Source organism: Octopus bimaculoides, chromosome 7, assembly GCF_001194135.2.
Source record: "Octopus bimaculoides isolate UCB-OBI-ISO-001 chromosome 7, ASM119413v2, whole genome shotgun sequence".
NCBI classification, from domain to species: Eukaryota; Metazoa; Mollusca; class Cephalopoda; order Octopoda; family Octopodidae; genus Octopus; species Octopus bimaculoides.
In genome coordinates, this window is record NC_068987.1 from 72,996,199 (window position 1) to 73,017,325 (window position 21,127).

General features: G+C 37.5%; 1 protein-coding gene across 14 annotated transcripts in view; it reads right to left on the reverse strand.

The window, feature by feature from the left end:
- Positions 1-337: 337 nt before the first annotated feature.
- Positions 338-21,127, reverse strand: part of LOC106882371 (stearoyl-CoA desaturase 5) — a 136,656-nt gene continuing 115,866 nt past the window's right edge. For all 14 annotated transcript variants that reach the window (XM_052969750.1, XM_052969747.1, XM_052969743.1 and 11 more), the window contains 4 exons: positions 20,257-20,499; positions 7,160-7,290; positions 5,485-5,690; positions 338-3,888 (listed from right to left, as the gene is read on the reverse strand). In XM_052969750.1, the coding sequence (XP_052825710.1) occupies positions 3,468-3,888; positions 5,485-5,690; positions 7,160-7,290; positions 20,257-20,479 (981 nt within the window). In that variant the 5' untranslated portion in view covers positions 20,480-20,499 and the 3' untranslated portion in view covers positions 338-3,467. The remainder of the gene's footprint in view (positions 3,889-5,484; positions 5,691-7,159; positions 7,291-20,256; positions 20,500-21,127) is intronic.

Consider the following 21,127-nt stretch of genomic DNA (forward strand, 5'->3'; position numbering starts at 1 on the left):
ATATATATATATATATATATATATATATATATATAAAAAAGAAAGAGAGAATTTACAAAAAAACAAAAGATGAAGACGGGTGTGTAAACAACAAACAGATGTAATAGTTTAACATAAGTGAGAAAGTATTTTACATTTCGAGCCTATGCTCTTCGACAGAAAGGAACACAGAAATAAACAGGAAGAGAAAATAAAAAAGGTTTAGTAGCTAGAGATCTATCATAGCGAATGCCGGACACACACACACACATATATATATGTACATACACATACACGCGTGTGTATGTGTGTGAGATATATAATTTTCACACCAAGGCAGATAGGAAAAAGGCAGAAGAAAAGGTCAGTAAAATTTATTCAACCAACAATATAACTGCAGTGAAATGCTAAAGTAAAAATAACAGACAACTAAACAAAACAGAACACAACAAAAAAAAAATTAATAAAAAAAAAACGAAGAGAAATGAACAAAAATTAAGATGGCTGTCAAAAACTAGGAACAAAACTAGAGATCTTATTGTTGTCCCTGCCTCCCCACCACACAGTGGGAAGTGGTATATAGTGAACTGATGCAGGGAGTGGTGTGGCATACACATCACCCACACACACACACAGTTACATCATGTTGAGGTTGTTTCACTTCCGCAAACTTCTGAAAATGGTGCTGCTAAAGTGTGTGTGTGTGTGTGAGAATGTGTGTGTGTGTGTGTGTGTGTGTGTGTGTGTGTGTGCGTGCGTGCGTGCGTGCGTGTGTGTGTGTGTAATATCATATATTATATTAAATTATATCATAGTATATTATATATAACATAAGTGGTGTGTGGGTATGTAATCCTATTGCACCAGCAGCTGGAGAAAGGCCAAGGAGAAGTAGCTCCAAACATCATCCACTTAGCACAGCCCCTGAACAAGAAATCACACACTTGTCAGGAGAATCCACTGAGCAGCTGAATAAGTAAATAATATGAAAAAAAATTCTCAGACTTGTCATGTGGAATATACAAACATTTCTTGATATTAGCTATGGGACAGACTGATCTTAGCATAGGGCAGCTCTTGTAGCCAGTGAGCTTTGATGCTATATTGTAGATATTGTTGCATTCAATAAGACCAGACTACTTGGAGAGGGGGCCCACACTGAGAGTAGACATCCCAAATATGGAGTTAACCTTGCTGTGAGAGACAGTCAGCTATCCAAACTGACTGAGGCACTGATTGGCATCAGTGAGCATCTAATGTTAGTTTGCATTCTCCTTGATGAGAAACAAGGTGATAGTTTACTATGTGTCAATGCAATAGCCTTAATGAAACACTAAATCAGGCACTGACTAAGATCCCATCACTTACCGTCACACTAATGAACTATTTTAAAGTAAGAGCAGGAACGAATGAACAAACCTGCAATTGGGTGGTCAAAGACCATGGTGTTGAGACATATCAACCCTTCAACAGTGGAAGACCTCATGCCTTGCTGCTCACTTTGACAGTCTTAGTGTTGGAAGGGGAACTGAAGACATGGAAGAGAAACACACCTAGCACCATCAGGAGATGCAAGAGAAGAGGAATGCATGCAAAGTTACAAGTGCCTCCTCCAAGCAAACATTTACAGGCTCTGTCTTCAACCAAAGCTACTCAACAAAGATTGAAAATATATTATCATCAAGAGATCCACAAATGAAAGAGGAAATGGTCCTCATTGCTTCAATGGGCAACCAGAAACAAGTAGTGTAAGTGGATGTGTGCGTGTGTGTGTGTGTGTATGTGTGTGAAAGAGATAGAGAGAATAAGAAAGAGTGATGGGAGGGGGGCAAGAAAGGTGGTGGTAAAAGTAAACAGTTAGGAACAAGAGAAGTAAAAAGATGAAAAGTAAGATTGCAAAAAAAAAAACAAAAAAAAAAAGTAAAAGGAAAACATGGGGGGATGGGAACAAAAACCGGGAGTGAAAGAGATGAATACACATACACAGATATACACATACACAGGTGTATGCAAATATAATTTAGAGCAAGAGAAAATAGAAGTAGAAAGAGCAAGACAGGGATGAAAAGATGAGGCTAGGAGAAAGAGAAGAGATAAGGAAGCAGCTTGTAGAAAGCAAGGAAGAGCTGTGATGCTGGATTGTTGTTCACCATTTTTGGATTTTCAGTCAATTTTTTAAAAAATTTATTTATTTATTCAGTTGTTTTTCCTCTTCAAATTGTTTTATTTGTTTGTTTTTTTTTTCTGACTTTTAGCTAGGACTGTGTTGCAGTAAAAGTGCAGAAGACAGAAACAGCTGCAACAAAAGCGACTGCATGCCAGATGGACGTCAATACAGAAATGTTTCTTCCTAGTGAAACAAGATAGGGAATGGGGTAGGAGAAGGATTATATACATATGTGTGTGTATATGTATGAGTGGGTGTGTGTGTCTGTGTATGAGTGTGCACATACACAATATGCACGTATGTGTGTTCCTCCAAACATTATGAAGGTGCTCTCATCAATTTCAGCTATTACTTCACTCTCCAACATGCCAAAGGCAACCATCTAATCTGTACAACATGGCCATAGACAACCAACAATATAACAGGCCAGAGGGGAAGTAGCTTCTGACATGAGTAGATCTATAACTGTTCCTAGCGGAAGTGTATAGATGGGAAATAACACAAGAAGCTCCATGGTATGACATCTTGACTGATCAAAGAAACTGGAAAAACAACATCAACATCTTTGGTACACTAAGACAATCTGGTATCAAAATTTTACTATATATGTTCATACATTTGAATGTTCCTCTATTCTTAATCAGACGAGATGCAGCACTTCACACATGCTACATTAAGAGCAGCTGAATAAGCCTCAAAATAAATACACAACTAAACGTCCAGATGACAGCAGACTATGAGAGAAAGGTTAGCATCTTTTTTTCCAAAATGGAAGAGTTTATGAATGCTACTGATTCTGCTTGGTTTACAGAGACAGTTAAGTATTATTTGAAGTGACTCCAGGTCTGAAGTAGCATAGTTGTGACATGGATTGGTAACAAATTGCCACAGAATATGATTATATCAAAACAATGGCAATGCTCTTGGAAATGCAGTATCGTTTCTTTTGCAGGAACATGAGCAAAGGCTCTAAGTCCAATCCCATTCTTTTTCCTTCCAAGTTGAGCTTACAGTCAAATAATTAGCTAGATTGAAGGAGTGCTGGATACCACTATGAGCAGAATAGTCAACTCAGTTGCAATTGAAGACATTTCACTAACATGGATTAACTTTGGAACTCACATAAATGATATATAATTAGTATGCACGTGTGTTTTTATTTATATATAAATATATATTAGTGTATGTAAGCTTTAATAGATAAACATAGTGGTTTGGTGGGGACAAGGGATTAGAGAGGGGTAGTAGGGGAGAGGGAAAAAATAGAAAGATACAGAGAGAAAGAGAGAGAGAGAAATATAGTGAGAGAAAAGAGTTGCAGTTAGGTGTGGGAACCAGTTCTGTCTCTTCGCCGCCGGATTGTGTCGCGGTCAATTGTTTTCCTGTCATAGGCTTGGCCTAAAAATGCCATGAAGTCAATGAAAAATGTAGTGAGATTGATCCGCCAACCATATTCGCTGGTCGCATAGTCTTGTGGGAAAGTGTGGTGGTAGTTGTGAAAGCCCTCACCCATGCTGCCCAGGCTAACACAGATGTTCTCAGCTGGGTTGATCCGCTTGTCATAGGGTCGATAACCCCACATGTGAGCAGCACTGTTCACCAGCCAGGTGGCATTCAAGCCACAGCAATAACGCAGGACACCAGCCAAAAAGTAAGCATTCCACAGGTTCTCATTCCAGAAAATGTAAGGAACTAGTGTTGGGATAGCGAAACAGAAGATGACAACCGACAGGGCATAATATCTGAAATGAGACAAGTAAAGAAATAATAAGAGAGAAGAAATTAATACAAATTTGAAGGTCTGGAGCTAATAGAATTTTCAAGACTGTCAGCAAGAGTCATAACCTAGTATCCTACAATCAGATGTGGTTTTGGGCCCTTAGCATGACATGAACTGACCTGCCATCATTTGTAACATATCACCAAAATTCTTCTTTTTTTTTTCTGCAAATAAACTCAAGGACTCAGTGACTCATGCTTTTCTCAAGCACAGGAAGAATGTTAATAATCAGTCCTAACCATTGTATATGTTAGTCATTCATTCAATATAAGAGAGATTGTAAACAAACTAGTTTTATATACCAATTGTTGAAAGTGAGCCTTTTGCAGTAAAATTTAGGAGAAAGAATGTCATAGAAGATAGTCTACTAAATCAGTCCCAGTTAACTACTGGAAACCATTTTATTGAAAATAAGTGGATTTTTTTCTTATAGCACAGAACCAAATGAAATCTAAATACAGCAAAATGCTTTAACACTGGCATGGGCAACCTTTCTTGAGCAGTGGGCAACACAAGACATGGCTTCTCATCAACCAAGCCACTCTACTAAAAAAATTCAAGGTAATTTTTCTTTGGCATGCCATTCAGGAAGCCCTACAGACTGCAGTTTGCCTATGACTGCTTTAGCCTTTTGTTCTATTGTATAAAGGAGCTTTGGTTTTATGTTGGAGCAACAGAGAATGTATGAAGATACAGACTAACAATCCAAGATACTCATATTGTCAATTCAGCTATAAATATTGAAATATACAATCTTTCTAAGGGAGATAATTTCAATTTGTAAACTCTTTTTCACCATTGTATCCAGAGTTTGGTTAATTCAAATATTTCTAAGTTGTAGTAAGATTGTTTATTTGCTGAAGTCCTTTGAGCATCAGATAGAATGCTTTGAGATATTCTTTCTGGTTCCCTGTGCTCTGAGTTTGAATCACGTTGAGGTCAACTGTGCCTTTCATCCTTTTTGAGGGGATAAATAAAGTACCACTTAAATACTGGAGGGGGCATGTTTTAATTCTCTTCTCTCTTTCACACACTTCCCCACAAGAAGAAATAAGTTCTTTTCAGACCTGGAAAGAGACAGGTTTCAAGTTTAAAATGCTGGAAACGTGCCACATATCACACCTCCATCAGGAGTTAAGGAACCCCACCACTATATAAATTCTAGCAAACGATTTTACATCTAGATGTTTGTGTTGTCATTAACAATTATCTCACACTGAAGCAATTGCTACAAGTTGAAAAGGAAATAGAAACCTAATGGTGGGAAACCGAGGGAACAACAATAGAGGTCAAGGTGCAAAAAAACCACATATCTGTGTTGACGGGATTAAAAGCAGATATTCCACTGAAAAATTCAACAGAACATATTCCATGCCAAAAAGAACTGATCTTTTTTAAAGCATCTAATTTTTTAAATTCTCCCAGACATCACTGCCAAAAAATAGGCTGGCAGAGCAAAATGTAAGTAGTTCCCTGTAAATGTGTGTGGGCTGACCATCAAGAGCTACCATTCTGATTAAGACAAAAAAAGTAAAAACAAAAAGATTTTAGGACTTACTTCCTTTGGAAGTGAACAACTGGATCATTTAACAGGTCATTGGTATCCAGTAATTTACCTTTGGCTGTGACATCAGGATGTTTGCGTACAAGTAACCAGCCAACATGAGAAAAGAAGAAGCCTCTTTTAGCGTTGTGAGGGTCAGCATCAGTTTCTGAATACTTATGGTGAACTCTGTGATCTCGGCTCCAGTCATAAATATCATTCTGCAACAGAACAAATGCTAATGAGCAATCAATGACACATCAACATTATTTAAATGATCTCACCTGACTAGGATTCACTCCTTAACGACAAACAGTCAATTATTCACCCTGAGACCATAGTAGATAGAAAGTTCATTAAAATCTTAACTATTCAAAACCAGAAATAATGCAACAAAATTTTGAAACCAAATATTCCTCACTAAAATCTTGAGAATAATATCAAACCACAAAACCAAAATGCTTCTAAATAAGTCAACTTACTAATACAGCAGCCAAATCTTTCCTCTTTATTATCCCAAATAACTTTATTTTCAACTCATAATTCCATTATAGGCAGTGATAAAAACATGACTAGCGGATGGCAATTTTTATATAACAAAACATCATTAACAGGAGGATTCTATAATCTTAGCCCCAAATCTGTTTACATCCAGTTCTCTATGTTATCATAGTTTGAATCATTCTGAAGACTCATACAACTGCATCAACTGGTGTATTGAAATTAGTTGCTCTCCTTTATAATAAAAATTGCATCACTACCAATTTGGTAAATTGAAACAGCAGTGGTGTATCTCAGCCCAGGACCCAACTAGCCAGGGTATTATTTATTCTTACTATTCGCATGGCTGTGTGGAAGGAGCTTGATTCTTAACCACATGGTTCTGGGTTCAGTCCCATTGCATGGCACCTTGGGCAAGTGTTTTCTACTCTACCTTCAGGCCAACCAATTTTTCACTGATGTGCCATTCAGAAAGTCCTGCAGGCCATAATTTCCCCATGACTGTTCTATACTGTTGCTCAAACTGCTAGAAACAGCAGCAAAATCACTCACAAATCACATCATCATCATGCTCTTCGAGAATGGAAGAAGAAATTAGATTAAAGTAATCCTAAATATACTACATATGAAAATAAGAGAGTCTGGGCACAGCAAAATGCCTTTGATTATAAGGTCTACTGGATCAGGGCTGAAGTGTGGCTCAACAACATCCTACTGATTCATCAATATTGGTATAAGTCATCAAAGATAAGGACTGGTGAAACAAGACGGATTAAAGTTACTGATGAATAACAGAACTGTTTCTAACTAATGCTTATCTTCTTGCTTATATCACTGAGGGAATACACTAACACAGAAAGGTAGTAGATAGAAAGGAGAAATAAAGAGTTTCCTTTACATCACTGCCCAGTGTTCAACAACAAAACTCCAGCACCCCAATCAGAATCACAACGTACATGTGGGTTTCATTGCGACTAATTGACATAAGATTACTATTACACTTACTATGTGACAGCAATCATACAGGATGTCACTAATCAGATAGAATCCGGTTAAACCCAAAACCAATGGAAGAATAAAAGAGAAATGTTCAATCTTAGAGGTTAGACATACAAATAGATTAAAAGTTTTTAACTGATTAAGAACAACCATAATTAGAAAACATAGCAAGAGGTAATGTAAGTGCTACCTGGAATGCGGCTGATTGCATGGAAGCTAGCAGTGCCCTCATGGGCAACTTGGCTTTATAAGCACGGTGTGCCCACAGGCGGTGTGAACCAGCTGTAATACCAATACCTGCATACATGTAAACACATAAACCTGAAAAACAGAAAAAAAAAATCAAGGATGAGATTTTTAAAAACACAAAACCTCTTAAAGGAAAAGATACCAACTTTAGTGGGGAGAAACAGAACAAATATAATAAAACAGATATCACAAGAATCAATGAGGGTACTTCTACATTGTACATAGTTGTTAAACCTGCATGATATTACACCTAAAATCACTGCCACATATCTTTGAAATAAGAACTGCAAGGATCAGTCTCTGGCTGCATTCAAGTAAAATCAATATGGTTAATGTTTACTGAGAACAATGATAAAACTCTGCAACATGTATGATGGTAAGAGTCGGTGATGTTCAGTAAGTGATTACACTGTGCAACACAATGTTTGTACTTGGGTAGCAAAGTCTGAAGAGAATAGTAATCATTTCCTTTGATCTCTAGATGGAAACAAATAGGAAATAACAGTTAATGACCAAAGACAAAAAAATAAATGAATAAAAATTTTTTTTAGTGTTATTTAGTTACTCCCAGTTTCACCACATAGTCTGAAAGTAGAATAGCTAACTAAACACTCAGTGGTCACCACAATTTTAACACTATCCATATCCCAGATGCATATAAGCATATCTTATTTATAGCTACAAAATCCCAGTGGCATATCATTCACAGACAGCCATAAAATTCTAGATTTGCTTACAAGCGCCCTACTCACTATACTGTGAAACCAAAGAGACACTTATGTGAATCAGTGGTATGGATAGTGCAAACTTTTAATTCTACCTTGTTATATATTCTGAATTAAAATCTTACTAGGGTTGATTTTTGCACTTAGTTGAGTACTTTGTTTATTTACCCTCTACCACAAAATTTGTGGCATTGTGTTTTATGTTAGAAATCATCGTTATTGTCATATTTAGGAAGATTGGGTCTCTGGATCAACTCGAGCAACATAACTGGCAATAATACTGACCAGCACCTTTCAGCCTTTCTGCTCATGCTTATGTAACCTTATAATATAAAATCATTTTACATAACTGGATTTTATAGACTGTGCTGCATATGGGTGGTAGTAATTGTTTTTAGCAATCGATAGCATAGGCAGAGATGATTAAATAATTAAGAACTGCCCTCAGAATAAAGAATAAAATGTGTTATAAGCAGGCCTGCTTTGTATGTCATTGGCCAGTAAATTTTCTAGCTATAGTCATCTGGTTGTTATTATGTTTGTCTGGGGAATTAGATTTTAAAATAACCTAATTAAAAGACAGGTAATTTGCAAACAAAAAGAATTTAGATTCAGTATTGTGCAGGTTGAGTACTGTGTAAAGGGCCTCCAAGTCTGATAGAGGCAATAGAGGAAGGGAGGAAGTAATCATCGGTTCAACAAATAGTCTTGAATGTTTCTAACAACATAGACTCCATTAAAAGCATCCAAGGGCCAAGTAACAGATTAAGTTGACCACCCAAGATAGTGAGGAAGGACATAAAGAGAGAGAGGGGGAGGGGAGCCAATGAGGAGAGGTAGGAAGTGAAGGTGAAATGTGAAGACAAGAATATATAGGAAAAATATAAACTGGTTAATATGTTCCATCCTACACACACACACACACACACACACACACACACACACAGAGAAAAGCTGAAACACAAGCCAGTCAAGGATTATAGATAATAGATGATGAGCTAATAGCCACTTGCGGAGATCAAAACTGGATAAATGAATGGTTCAATAAGTTACCATACACAATAGCACGTGACTTGTCTTGTCACGTACACCTGATGAGAGGGAGGAGAAACTGTTGCAATATTTACCCAGACATTAACATTTGGGCCAGCTATCAGCAGAACACTCACAGTTTACTGGTCCACTACATCTTTATCATTGTCACTGTAGCCAGCTGTGAGAGACCTAACAACATGGCTAGGCTATCATATTGCTATTTTCCATTAAGCATGTATACTGGTTCAATTTCATCAGTAGGAAATTCAGCACTAACACTTTGATAGTTTATATCAATTATTTATTTTGCACAAGGCTATCAAGGGATAAGTGGAGTATTGAGTTCCACTCAATATATCCACCTTTCCAGCTGGAAAAGTTTGCAGTACAGCTCATCAACCTTTATTTGAACTTTCAGCCTCTTGTCTATAAGATTCAATATTAACTCTGGAAATAGTGAAGTTGGATCTGACCATACTAACTCTCTTCCCTATCTGGTTTAGTGTGTCACATTACTTTTCTATGTCACTATTTGCCATAATTTCATATTTATTTTTACCATTTTTGTTGCTACCCACCTTGACAGAGAGATCAAAGTTGTCAACAATTTAATGTAAATGACATTAGGTGCTGTAAGCATCAATTTGAGATAGAAAGTCATAAAACCCATTGCTGTAACTTGAACCTGAAATATACTGCTTAGCAACAGATCAGATTACCAAATACGCTACAGAACATCTGCAATTCCATCCCATATTTGATGCAGTATTAAATTCTGTCATTATGACTGTATTAACTTGTCCTCTCAACATAATGGTGGTGTCAACTTAGCACTAAGAGCACAGGCTATTCTACCAATCTGTAAACTAGTTTATCGTACCTAATACAAAAATATTGTATGGTCGGGCCCACTGTAGTGCAGTTGGCAATGTGATCACACCACAAATGATACAAACCTCGAGCCCTGTTTTCTTTTCCTGTCTCAAATTTATGTTCATGTTTTTTAGTCTTTCATCTTGGTTTTTACTCTCTCTCTCTCTCTCTCTGTCAGGTACAGGCATGTCTGTTGTGGTAGTGAAGCTCACTTCACAACCATGTGGCTTCACATTTAGTCCTACTGCACGACACTTTGGGCAAATGTCTTCTACTATAACTCCAGGGTAACCAATGCCTTGTGAGTGGATTTTGTGGACAGAAATTGTGTGAAAGGAAGGTGGGAGGAGGGAAGAAGGGAATGAGGGGGAGTGAGTGTGTGTGGTCCACCTACTTTTTGACAACTGATGTTGGTTTGTTTAATTTGTAATTTAGCAGTTCTCAGTAAAAGAGACCAGTAGAACAAGTGGACAAAAGACAATCCAGCTGATACCCTCCTACCTTTTATTCAGCCATAAATATATTCAGGACTACAATACCCAAAGTACTTTTCAGTTTTTATTTCTAATAATCTGTTATAATCTTATCTTACTAGACAGTATTGTTTCCTCAGACCTAAAAATTTCCTGTAGTACTCTCATCTTTGGCCTAATCAACTACACCCATAAACAAAGGCATTCCAACTGTGAACACCCTAGACTTATCAAAGACAGCAAATTTCAATGTTCATTGAGATTTGGCTGCTATTTCTAGCCAGTCGAACAACAGAACAGATATTCCCTTGTTGACTCAGAGAAGACAGATTATCCATTAGGCTGGGAACTTTCTACTGAATCAAGTTCACAGAAGGTGCTGTATTATATAACTAAGTATATTTGTGGCTTGTACCAAGTCAACAGCTGCTCAAAACTGATGCATTTGTAACATTTAACACACACAAGGATAACAATGATTAATAAATATATTTACATATCTTAAATTCATAACCAAATACTGAGTTGTCATAGAAAAAATTTCAATAAACAAAAAAGGCTAGGGGGGGGGGGGTGAAACAACTCAAATAAAATTCAAAAACAAACAATGTTACATATTCAATTTCAATGTCATTTCAATAAATATCTATGAGTATAGTGGGGCCTGTAAAGAGATAATTATGGAACTAAATTAGCGTCCTCATCACACATTTCCAGTAGCTATGACAATTAACAGACCATTACATTTGTACTCATAATCCATGCATGACATTAAATTTCATCTTGTCTACTACAGCTGTTTTCCAGATAACAATCTCATTAAGACCTATCCCTGGTAAATATATCTGGAAACCCAAATCAATAATAAATTGAATAATAACTCGTTTGAAGGTCATACACACTGTGTGTGTGAGTGTGTGTGTGTGTGTGCATGTAGTAGTCAACAAAACCAAACACTGCTGTAATTCAATACAGTCACAGACAAGTCACACGCTGTCTCTCTCTTTCTCTCACATGTAAACAACATCATCATCATCAACCTCTGCATATTACTGTCATGAGTCTTTGGACTTATAGGGCCAGTCACCCAGGTTTCAGAGCACACATGTGCCCAACACCACAACGTTCCCCTTGAACGGGATGTCAGTCCACTGCAGAGTTACTCATTGACAGAGTGGAGTTAACTGGAGCAACAAGAAATGAAGTGTTTTGATCAAGAGTGCAATGCACTACCTAGTCCAGAAATTGAAAACATGATATCGCAATTGTGCAACACCCTAGCCACTAGGCCATGTAACTCGTTTTTCTTCTAGTATTTTGATTTTGAACAAACAACTACATACTTAAACCAGATAATCAGATAGCATCCAGCTATCACTGTCGTTCTTGTATCATGAGGTGACATGGTACAAGTAGAATAATGCTAGAACATAGCCAAGAGATACTTCATGTGGTGTCTATTACCAGCTGTCTGCTCAACCAAAACTGTCTAGACTAGCATAGCAGTAATGTTCCTGCTTTACATGAAACCATCTTTAAAAAAAAAATGGAAGAGGAAGGATCTATTTGGTAATAAAATCCAGGCGAGCTGGCAGAATCATTAGCATGCCAGTCAAAATGCTTAGCAGCATTTCAACCACTTTTATGTTCTGAGTTCAAGTTCTGCCGAGGTTGACTTTGCCTTTCATCCTTTCAGGGTCGATAAATATGAGTATCAATTGAGTACTGGTGTTGATGTAAACGACTTCCTCCTCCTCCCTCGAAATTGCTGGCCATGTACAAAATTCGAAACTAATATAATCCTGGATATAAAAAAGACCTGGATTGTCAAGTTTGGAATGTCTTTAGCCACAGAATTACTCAATCAGGAATTATTTCAGATTCGGACAAGTATAGAGGCAAAGTATATCAAACGTATGAAACATTTAGCTATGAGGAAATAACTCTGTTAAACAACACACAATTATAACAGACACTATATACTTCTAACACAGGTCATACTGAAGAGAAAAGTGGGCAATAAAATGATGATGATCATCCTCATCATCACATATCAACATATATGTGGTAAGAAGCTTGCTTTCCAGCCACATTGTTTGGCATTCAATTTCACGGTGTGAAATCTTGAGCAAGCGTCTTCTACTATAGTCTCAGGTCAACCAAAGCCATGTCAGTGGATTTGGTAGATGGAAACAGTAAGGAGCTCCTCCTCTTCCTCCTCATCATCATCATTTAACGTATGTTATCCATGCTGGCATGGGTTGGACAGTGTGACCAGAGCTGGCAAGCTGGGGAGCTGCACCAGACTCCAGTGTGATTTGGCATGCCTTCTATGGCTGGATGCCCTTCCTAATGCCAACCACTTTATAGAGCGTGCCGGGTACTTTTACATGGCACTTCATTGGTGCTTTTATGTAGCACTGCATGGGTGCTTTTATGTGTTGCCACATCGGCGCTTTTGTGACACCACCACAAATGCTTTACACCACCATATATATATATATATATATATATATGTGTGTGTGTGTGTGTTTGTGTGTATATGTATGTCTGTTTGTTCCCCCTCCTGCACTGCTTGACAGCTGGTGCTGGTGTTTACATCCCCATAACTTAGCAGTTCAGCAAAAGACACTCATAGAATAAGTAGCAAGCTTTAAAAAAATAAGCACTGGGGCCAATATATCCGACTACAAGTTCAAGGTGCTGCCCTAGCATAGCCACACTCTAACGACTGAAACATGTGAAAGATAAAAGATATCAATGTGACCGATTCTCATCATTATGCTCATGGCCCTAGCTGTCACACGTAAGTGATTCGGAGATCAACAGATTCTTGAATGTGATCAGGTCCTTCATGTGCCCTTTAGTGGGAACATGCTGTCCAGATCAAGATAAAGAAGCATTTTCAGACATTGTGAAGATGGAAATGTTCATCCAATAAGTCCAGGATAACATATGGGGACAAACAAAAGAAACAGAACTCAGTATATAAGAGTATATTATGTACATGTGTGTGTGCATGGCTGGATGGTTAAGACGTTTTCTTCCCAACCACATGGCTTCAAGTTCAATCCCACTGTGCAACACCTTGGGCAAGTGTCATCCATTATAGCACTGGGCTGACCAAAGCCTTGTGGGTGGATTTGGTAGACAGAAATTGAAGGAAGCACAAGATATATGAATGTGAGTGTGTGTGTGTGTGTAGCCTTGTCTAGATATTACATGATGGTTGCAAATGAGCACCAGTGTCATGCAAGCAAGTCTGATATTTCCTGTCTTCCACCAACAGATAAATAAATAACTAACAATGGGAAAATATTACTTTGCTTGCAAACAGGTGAGAGATGGTGACAGGAAGGGCATCCAGCTGTAGAAAATGTGCTGCAGCATATTCCATCTGATCCATGCAAACATTGAAAAAATGGACGTTAAATGATGACGATGACAATGATGATAACAAACACTGACATCATCTTTAGCTATGTCTTTCTCAGTCTTCTCCTTTCTCAACTTCCTTCTACATAAACTTGCATGATTTTTCTCATCCAGTCACTCCCATTCATCTTTAATCCAGGACCTAGTCATCCCATCCCATTTTCCACTCACAAAATCCAAAAACCAGTGCTATTCTTATCATTCTTTTCAATCCATTGTTTGTCTTCCAATCATTCACCAATATTCTTGCTCATCCAACAAACACTCCACATTTCTATTCTTTCCAACCTGTTCTGTTGACCGACATTACGGAAGTCTCACTCCCATAAATCATAGCATTCCTCACGTAAGAATACACATTTCCCCTTTCAGTTTCTGAAACCATTTCCTTCCTCGTTTACCATTCAGTCATCCAGTTACTGGAATGTCTTCCATGCGCATCTCACTCCAGCTGCTATCAGATCCATCATGTTCATTCAATGTGTTTCCTAAATGACAAAATATTTTCGACTTTCCATCTTCAAGCCACTCCTATGATTCAGCTCAACATTTCTCTCACACACAAACACAATTAGGTCGTTGCAGAAGTAAATGTGTTGTTTTTGTCTCTTAAAACTTTGATGCTTATTTTTTTAGAGAGAGAGAGAAGTGTGTGTATGTGTCAGCGTGCATGCTCTCAAACCCATGCCAACATGGGAAAAGTAGACAGAAAATAATGATGAGGATATGAGTATGGGCGTGCATGCACATGTGAATGTTTATGTCAGTGTGTGTGTTTATATTTTGTACCTTTGCACACATTAGCTCTATGATTTTGAAGACAATTGGAATAAACCCCTTATTTGAAAAATAGGCAAGGGTTTGCAAACAGGAAGGGTAGAATTATGCATCAACAATAAATCTCCAACCAATCCATGCTAGCATAGCAAACAGGATTTAAAAGAATGAAAGAATGCATAACATATTCTCAGAGAAATATATGATTGTGCGGTTAAAAAGCAACCTCAGGGTTAGGGTTCAACCCAGCAGCATGGTACATTGGACATATGTCTTTTACACCGAAGCCTAGAACGAACCAAAGTTTTGTGATTGAAATAAGTAGCCAGAAATTGTGTGGAAGACCTTTCGAGGGATCATTCCTATTTTTGGATGGTAAACAATCAGTTGCCTGTTTTAACCCTGACCCCTGCCACTTACATGCATTTAGTGGAACAATATATCATAGGCACAGCCATGATTTTGTTCATGGTGGCTTGCTATTATAATGGATCCATAATTTATCAAATTACAATGGACCTGTATATTTTTTATGTAGTAACAATGGACCTGTCATTTCTGATTTAATTACAAATGGATCCATCATTTCTAACTTATGAAAATCAAATGAAAATTATAGTATTCCAAGCCATTGTTCTTTCCATACTCTTCTTTTACAGCTGTGAGACATGGGTGTTGTATTGATGAGACTTGGACAAAAACGTTTCCAACAGCACAAACTTCACACAATCATGAGGATTCAATGGAAGGACCATACCATCAATGAGGAGGTTCTGCTCAGGACTGGACTGTCCAGCATTGAAGTTGCTGTGGCACAACACTGCCTACACTGGATGGGACATATCAAATGTATGCCTCAAACATGCCTTCCCCATCAACACCTCTTTGTAGAGTTGACCTTGAGTCCCAGACTGAGCGGGATCTCCAAATTCTGCTTTTGAGACCAACTCAAAGCCACTCTCCTCCACTGCTCCATTGACCCAAATACTTGGGAGACTGATCAAGGATTACCCAAAGTGACAGCATGTTATCATCAAGGAAACAGGTTTGATGGAAAATAAGATATCAAGAGGTAGAGATCAGATGTTGAGGGCACAAAAAGTGACTCACACCTCCGTGTCTCCGGCCAACTCTCCCCTGCAATAAATACCCTAGCTCCTCTATGCTGCCTTTCGCCTGAACAGCCACCAGCACCCTTTGCACCCATCATGATGAAGAGGTTCAATCAATCACTCACTCTAGATTTACTACTCAGATACGAGTTAAGGATGCTATCACCAATTATATATATATATATATATATATATATATATATATACACACACACACGTATTCATAAACACATGCACGTTTATGTGTGTGTGTATGCATAAACTAAATGTATCATCACCGTGTTACATAATATACATTCAGTATCCATCACAGCCTGTCCAGACAACAGCTCTCTACTTCAATCCTATTTTCTCCTTCCTTGTCTTTTTTTTTTATTCAATTACTTAATTACTATAATACAAGTAAATCTAGAGAAACAGCTGATTGGACAGTGACAGATTCCCTGAGTTGAAAGCATTTTGAAAATATTAATAGCTAATGCAAATCTCACATCATATATAAAAGTAGCCAGAGAGAGACAGGGTGGGGGATAAAGAGAAAGATAGTTAAAGCTGACTTCCAGTTCAATATATTTCCTTTCATATATGTTACAAGTACTTTAGCAGAGACAAGAGGAACAAGGCTTCCTCTTGCTTCTTTACATGGAATGTTTCACACCACACGGTTATATGAGTAGCCCTTCATCTCTGCCACCATGCACATGATGCTCTGACATCATAGCAAACTATACGGCCTACTTAACTGCACATTTTATGACATGGCAACTCACATCCAGAGAGGGAGAAAGGCTGTCTATAGACTAAGCCTATAGCTTGTTCACACTTGCTTTTGCTAATCATCATAATCAACATCAGTAATATCAGCAGCAAACATCATCATTTAGACAATCATCTAACACTTATCATCCACACAGTGGTCACCTTCATATCATTCTCATGATTGTCACCTACCATCATTGCAAATATCATCAAAATTGCCATCACAAACATCTATTATCATCATCATCATCATCATCATTGTCATTGTCATTTACCATCATCATTCTAATTGTCATTTACCATCAGTTATCATCTACCATCATCTGTTATCATCCTCATCAACACAACATTCCTAAACAAAATACGAAACATCTACAGCAATGATACCACCACCGCCATCAAGACAATGGTCTGAGATAAGATACCAGTTACAACAAACTGAACACATGCATTCATCTGTTAATGACTGAACTACAACAACTATTCCTATTACAACTATAATGCCTAATTAAGTAGACATTATGTGTGGTAATTGAATAATTTAATTTAGTTAACTAATTAACTAAGATGGCTAATTAAACCTCTTCACCTCTGTAACTATCACTGACGACACCACCACCACCCTCCATTACTACATCCTAACAACAACGACTACTACCATATCCACACAATCATCTCTAGCGTCCTAATCACCAACCCTGCCATTCCACCTTCACCATGACCACTACCATAGCACAATGTCTGCTTTTATAGCCTCAACACCACCACCACTACTACTACAGCCTTTTTTAGCAGCACTACATCCTAACAACTACCACATCCTTGCCAGTATCATTGATACTACTTAAACCTACCACTGCCATCACACACTAAATCACTAGAAGATTATCAAAACTGTCCCACCCACTCTAGTTATCCAAACCCAGAAGTAAAATTAGGTTTAATCCTCATAGTCAGTCTAGCAGATTAATTAGTACAGTGGTACGTATAATGACTGACTGACAACAGTAACAACAAGAACTAACACCAATAACAATAATAATTAGTGGGGAGTGGGGCACTGGATAGTGCCAGAGAGTGACAAATACAAAAAGAGATATATAGCTAGCTGAACTGACCCTCTGCCATCTATCCCCACCTTTATCTGTGTGTGTGTGTGTGTGTGTGTACAGAGAGAGAGAGAGAGAGGTGAGGTTTTTGGTCAGTTGGCATATCTCACTTGCAATATCTCTATAATATGGCATTGGGAAGTATGTTGAGCATGAATGAGCTGAAAAGTAGGTAGACAAAGACAGTGACATATGACTGTGCTGGGAGGGATATGTTATATGAACAGGTCATACATGAGTCACAGGTACCTCATAAAGAGAGACAGACAGCGAAAAACGAAAAGAGTACCTGACAATGTTAGACTACATAGTTGAGAGGTTAAATGATAGAAAAGAATGGAGTGCTACCATAGAGCAGATATATCCAAGCTGTACCAACACAGAAAATTAATTATACACACACACACTAAAACACTGAATTAGATACCATATGACATCAAACTGACTCAACAGATAATGGGAGAATCCACACATCTTTGCAGGAGTAGGCATTTATGTTAGCAAGATATATGTGTAACTGTCTTTTTTATCCCTTTAGTATTCAGATTACTTCGTCAAATGTAATGCTTATTGTTTTGAATTAATCACACATTATTTTGTAGCTTCAAGATTTCAATGGTGGGTTTTGTTATATTTTTAGAATAACACTGTAGGGTAGGTGTGAGAGGTTGAATCTGGTCAGTTTTAATGTAAAACAGGAAGAATATTTGGGTTAGATATGGCTGGATTAAATGCTAAAGTGTTGATATATACAAATATATATAAATCTATCTTTTATCTTTTACTTCTTTCAGTCATTGGACTGCACCCATCCTGGGGTACCACCTAGAAGGATTATAGTTGAACAAATTGACCCCAGTACTTATTTTATTGTACATCTAGTACTTATTCTGTCGGTCTCTTTTGTCAAACAGCTAAGTCACAGGGATATAAATAAATCAACATGAGTTGTCAGGAAGTGGGGACATTAACAAAATGACACACAAACACACACATACATTCGTACATACATACAAGCTATGCCTGCATTTTATAGATAAGTTACATAACCACAGACAACTGCATCATCTCAGTGATGTTACAATGCTCGGTGCAAAAAGAGCAGCAGCTGTATTCTGTAAATAAAGTTAATGTCACAGAGCAGGCAATGACTGCTGAATGCCAGTCGTCAATTAGTTAGAGTTCACTAAATGAAGGGCCAATATATTTAGGGCACACAACAGATGGTGTTTGATGGAGACATTTGACAACCTTTCATTTGCAATCTCTTCCAAGTTTTGGCAGAACATTTTAAAAAACTAAGTAAAAAAGAAAATGCTGTTTTTATCCTGACTGTAGTTAAAAGAAACATGGCACAAAAAGAACCAAAAGACATTTTCTGCTGGCAATGCAATAGAAATGATAATTAACAAACATTAGCAGCAGGAGTCCATTGAAGTTAAATAATTATTGCTCATGCATTTCTGATTTGGAAACAAATATATCACATTTCATACAACCAGTTCGCAGCGCATATAAAACTTGCCTGTGTGAGTGTACTCACCTTCTTTACAACTCTTATTAGATACTTGAGTGAGTACACACAATCTGTCACAGCTCATATATATCATTATCATTTAACATCTGGATGTTAAACAGTAATGATACACACACACACACACACTTACACAACATGCCCCACATGAGAATGAATTCTCTTAGAATATATAAACTCTTACACACATTTTACAATACGATATTGCACGATGGGCTTGAACCTGAAGCCACGGGAGAACCAAAGATCTTAAACATGCAGCTACCACTGTCATCATCATCATTTTCATGCCAGCATGAGTTGGACAGGTCATCTCCAACACAGTAGCCTACCACTTGTTGCATTCCTTTCTCAACTCTATCATGAGGTTCAGTTTTCTGAGATAAGCCTTCAATGCCTCTGCTCCTTTATTCCTTGGTCTTGCATCTCGCACTTCACCCATCTGGCTTTTTACCATACTCGTTACATATTCATACCAGTGCAGCTGTCACTCTTGCCTACCACAGCTTATCCTCTCATACCAACATTTTCCCTCAGCTCATCAATGCCTCATCATTCATGCACACTAAAATTATACATCCAGCAAACCATGATCACCTCATTCCTTTTCCAGCCTTCACACATACTCTTCATTCAGAGCCCATGTGTCAATATCATGTAGCATTACAGCTCTCTCTCTCTCACACACACATTCTTTGGTGAGGGTCAAGCAAATAGAAAAAAAATGTCCTCATTTCTGTCACAAAATTTTTTTTCTTTTTGGTTAGTGCTGTACTGAATTTAAATTCTAATCAGCCTTGCTTCAGCAAACCTATCTCCTGTAGGTAGCTAGTTAAACACCTGTGTGTGTCTTACCTGGATAATACCATCATCATCATTGTTTAATGCCCTTATTCCATGCTGGTATGGGTAGATTTTAATAAGTACATAGTCTAGTTAAGAATGAAACTTTGCTTTAAGTTGGTAGAGCAAGTCATGAAAGTGGTAGAGAGAAATAATTTATAGGGTTTGTATCTGCATGTGCATACCACAGATGGTATTCTCATAATAACTCAAGAGAAATTCCTTACCTACAAGCAAACAGACAGATGCTAAGGTGTATTAACTGCATGCATAACTTATCTTCTATAGAGGAAAAAATAATTTACAATAGCTAAACCACAGAAGATGAGAAAGATAAACAAAAAAAATATATCAAGGACTTACTCCATATTAGCGTATAACAATGAGCCAATGGTAACAAGGTAAGACTATATAAGGCTGAGAGGTGTAAAACCGTCATCAATATTACATTCCGCCACACTATTTTCATAGGGGGTCTCTTTTGGGTATGAGTTTCTTCTGTAATTACTGGTTCAATATTGAGTTCTCCGGGATGAAGTTCATCTTCTGCAGGAGGTATCTCCGTAACAAGGTTTCTTGGTGACATTCTCTGATAGGAACTTGAAGCTGGAATTACAAGAGAAGAATAAGATAAATATCACCACAGCCTTACAGAGGTACAAAAAAAAAAAAAAAAAAAAAAAAAAAAAAAAAAAAAAAATTCTCCCAAAAGTTTTACTTCTAACCTATTTTGGTTACTTTCTTTGCCAATGTTTTCTTCTCAAACTATTTTCAAAAGTCCAAACCAAACAAGTTCACTCAAATATCCTCATCTCTCTCAGATGAAAAGAACCTGGAAAAGCTACAGGCATGTCTTTATCTCCTATAACTACATTTTATATATAGACATATTATATAATAATAAAGATAGAGAGATGCTTATAATGCACACACACACCATGATTTCTATTACAACTGCAAATTACTGAGTGGATCTGGTATATGGAAACTGAGAGCCCATCATATATATCATCATTTAATGTCTGTAGGACGGTTTGACAGGAGCTAACCAGCTGAAGGGCTGTTGAGGCTCCATGTCTGTTTTGGCATGGTTTCAACAGTTAAATGCCCTCCCTAACACCAACCACTTTACAGAGTGTACTGGGTGCTTTTACGCAGCACTGGCATGAGTGCTTTTTACGTCGCACCAGCACCCAGAAGCATATATATATATATATATATATATATATATATA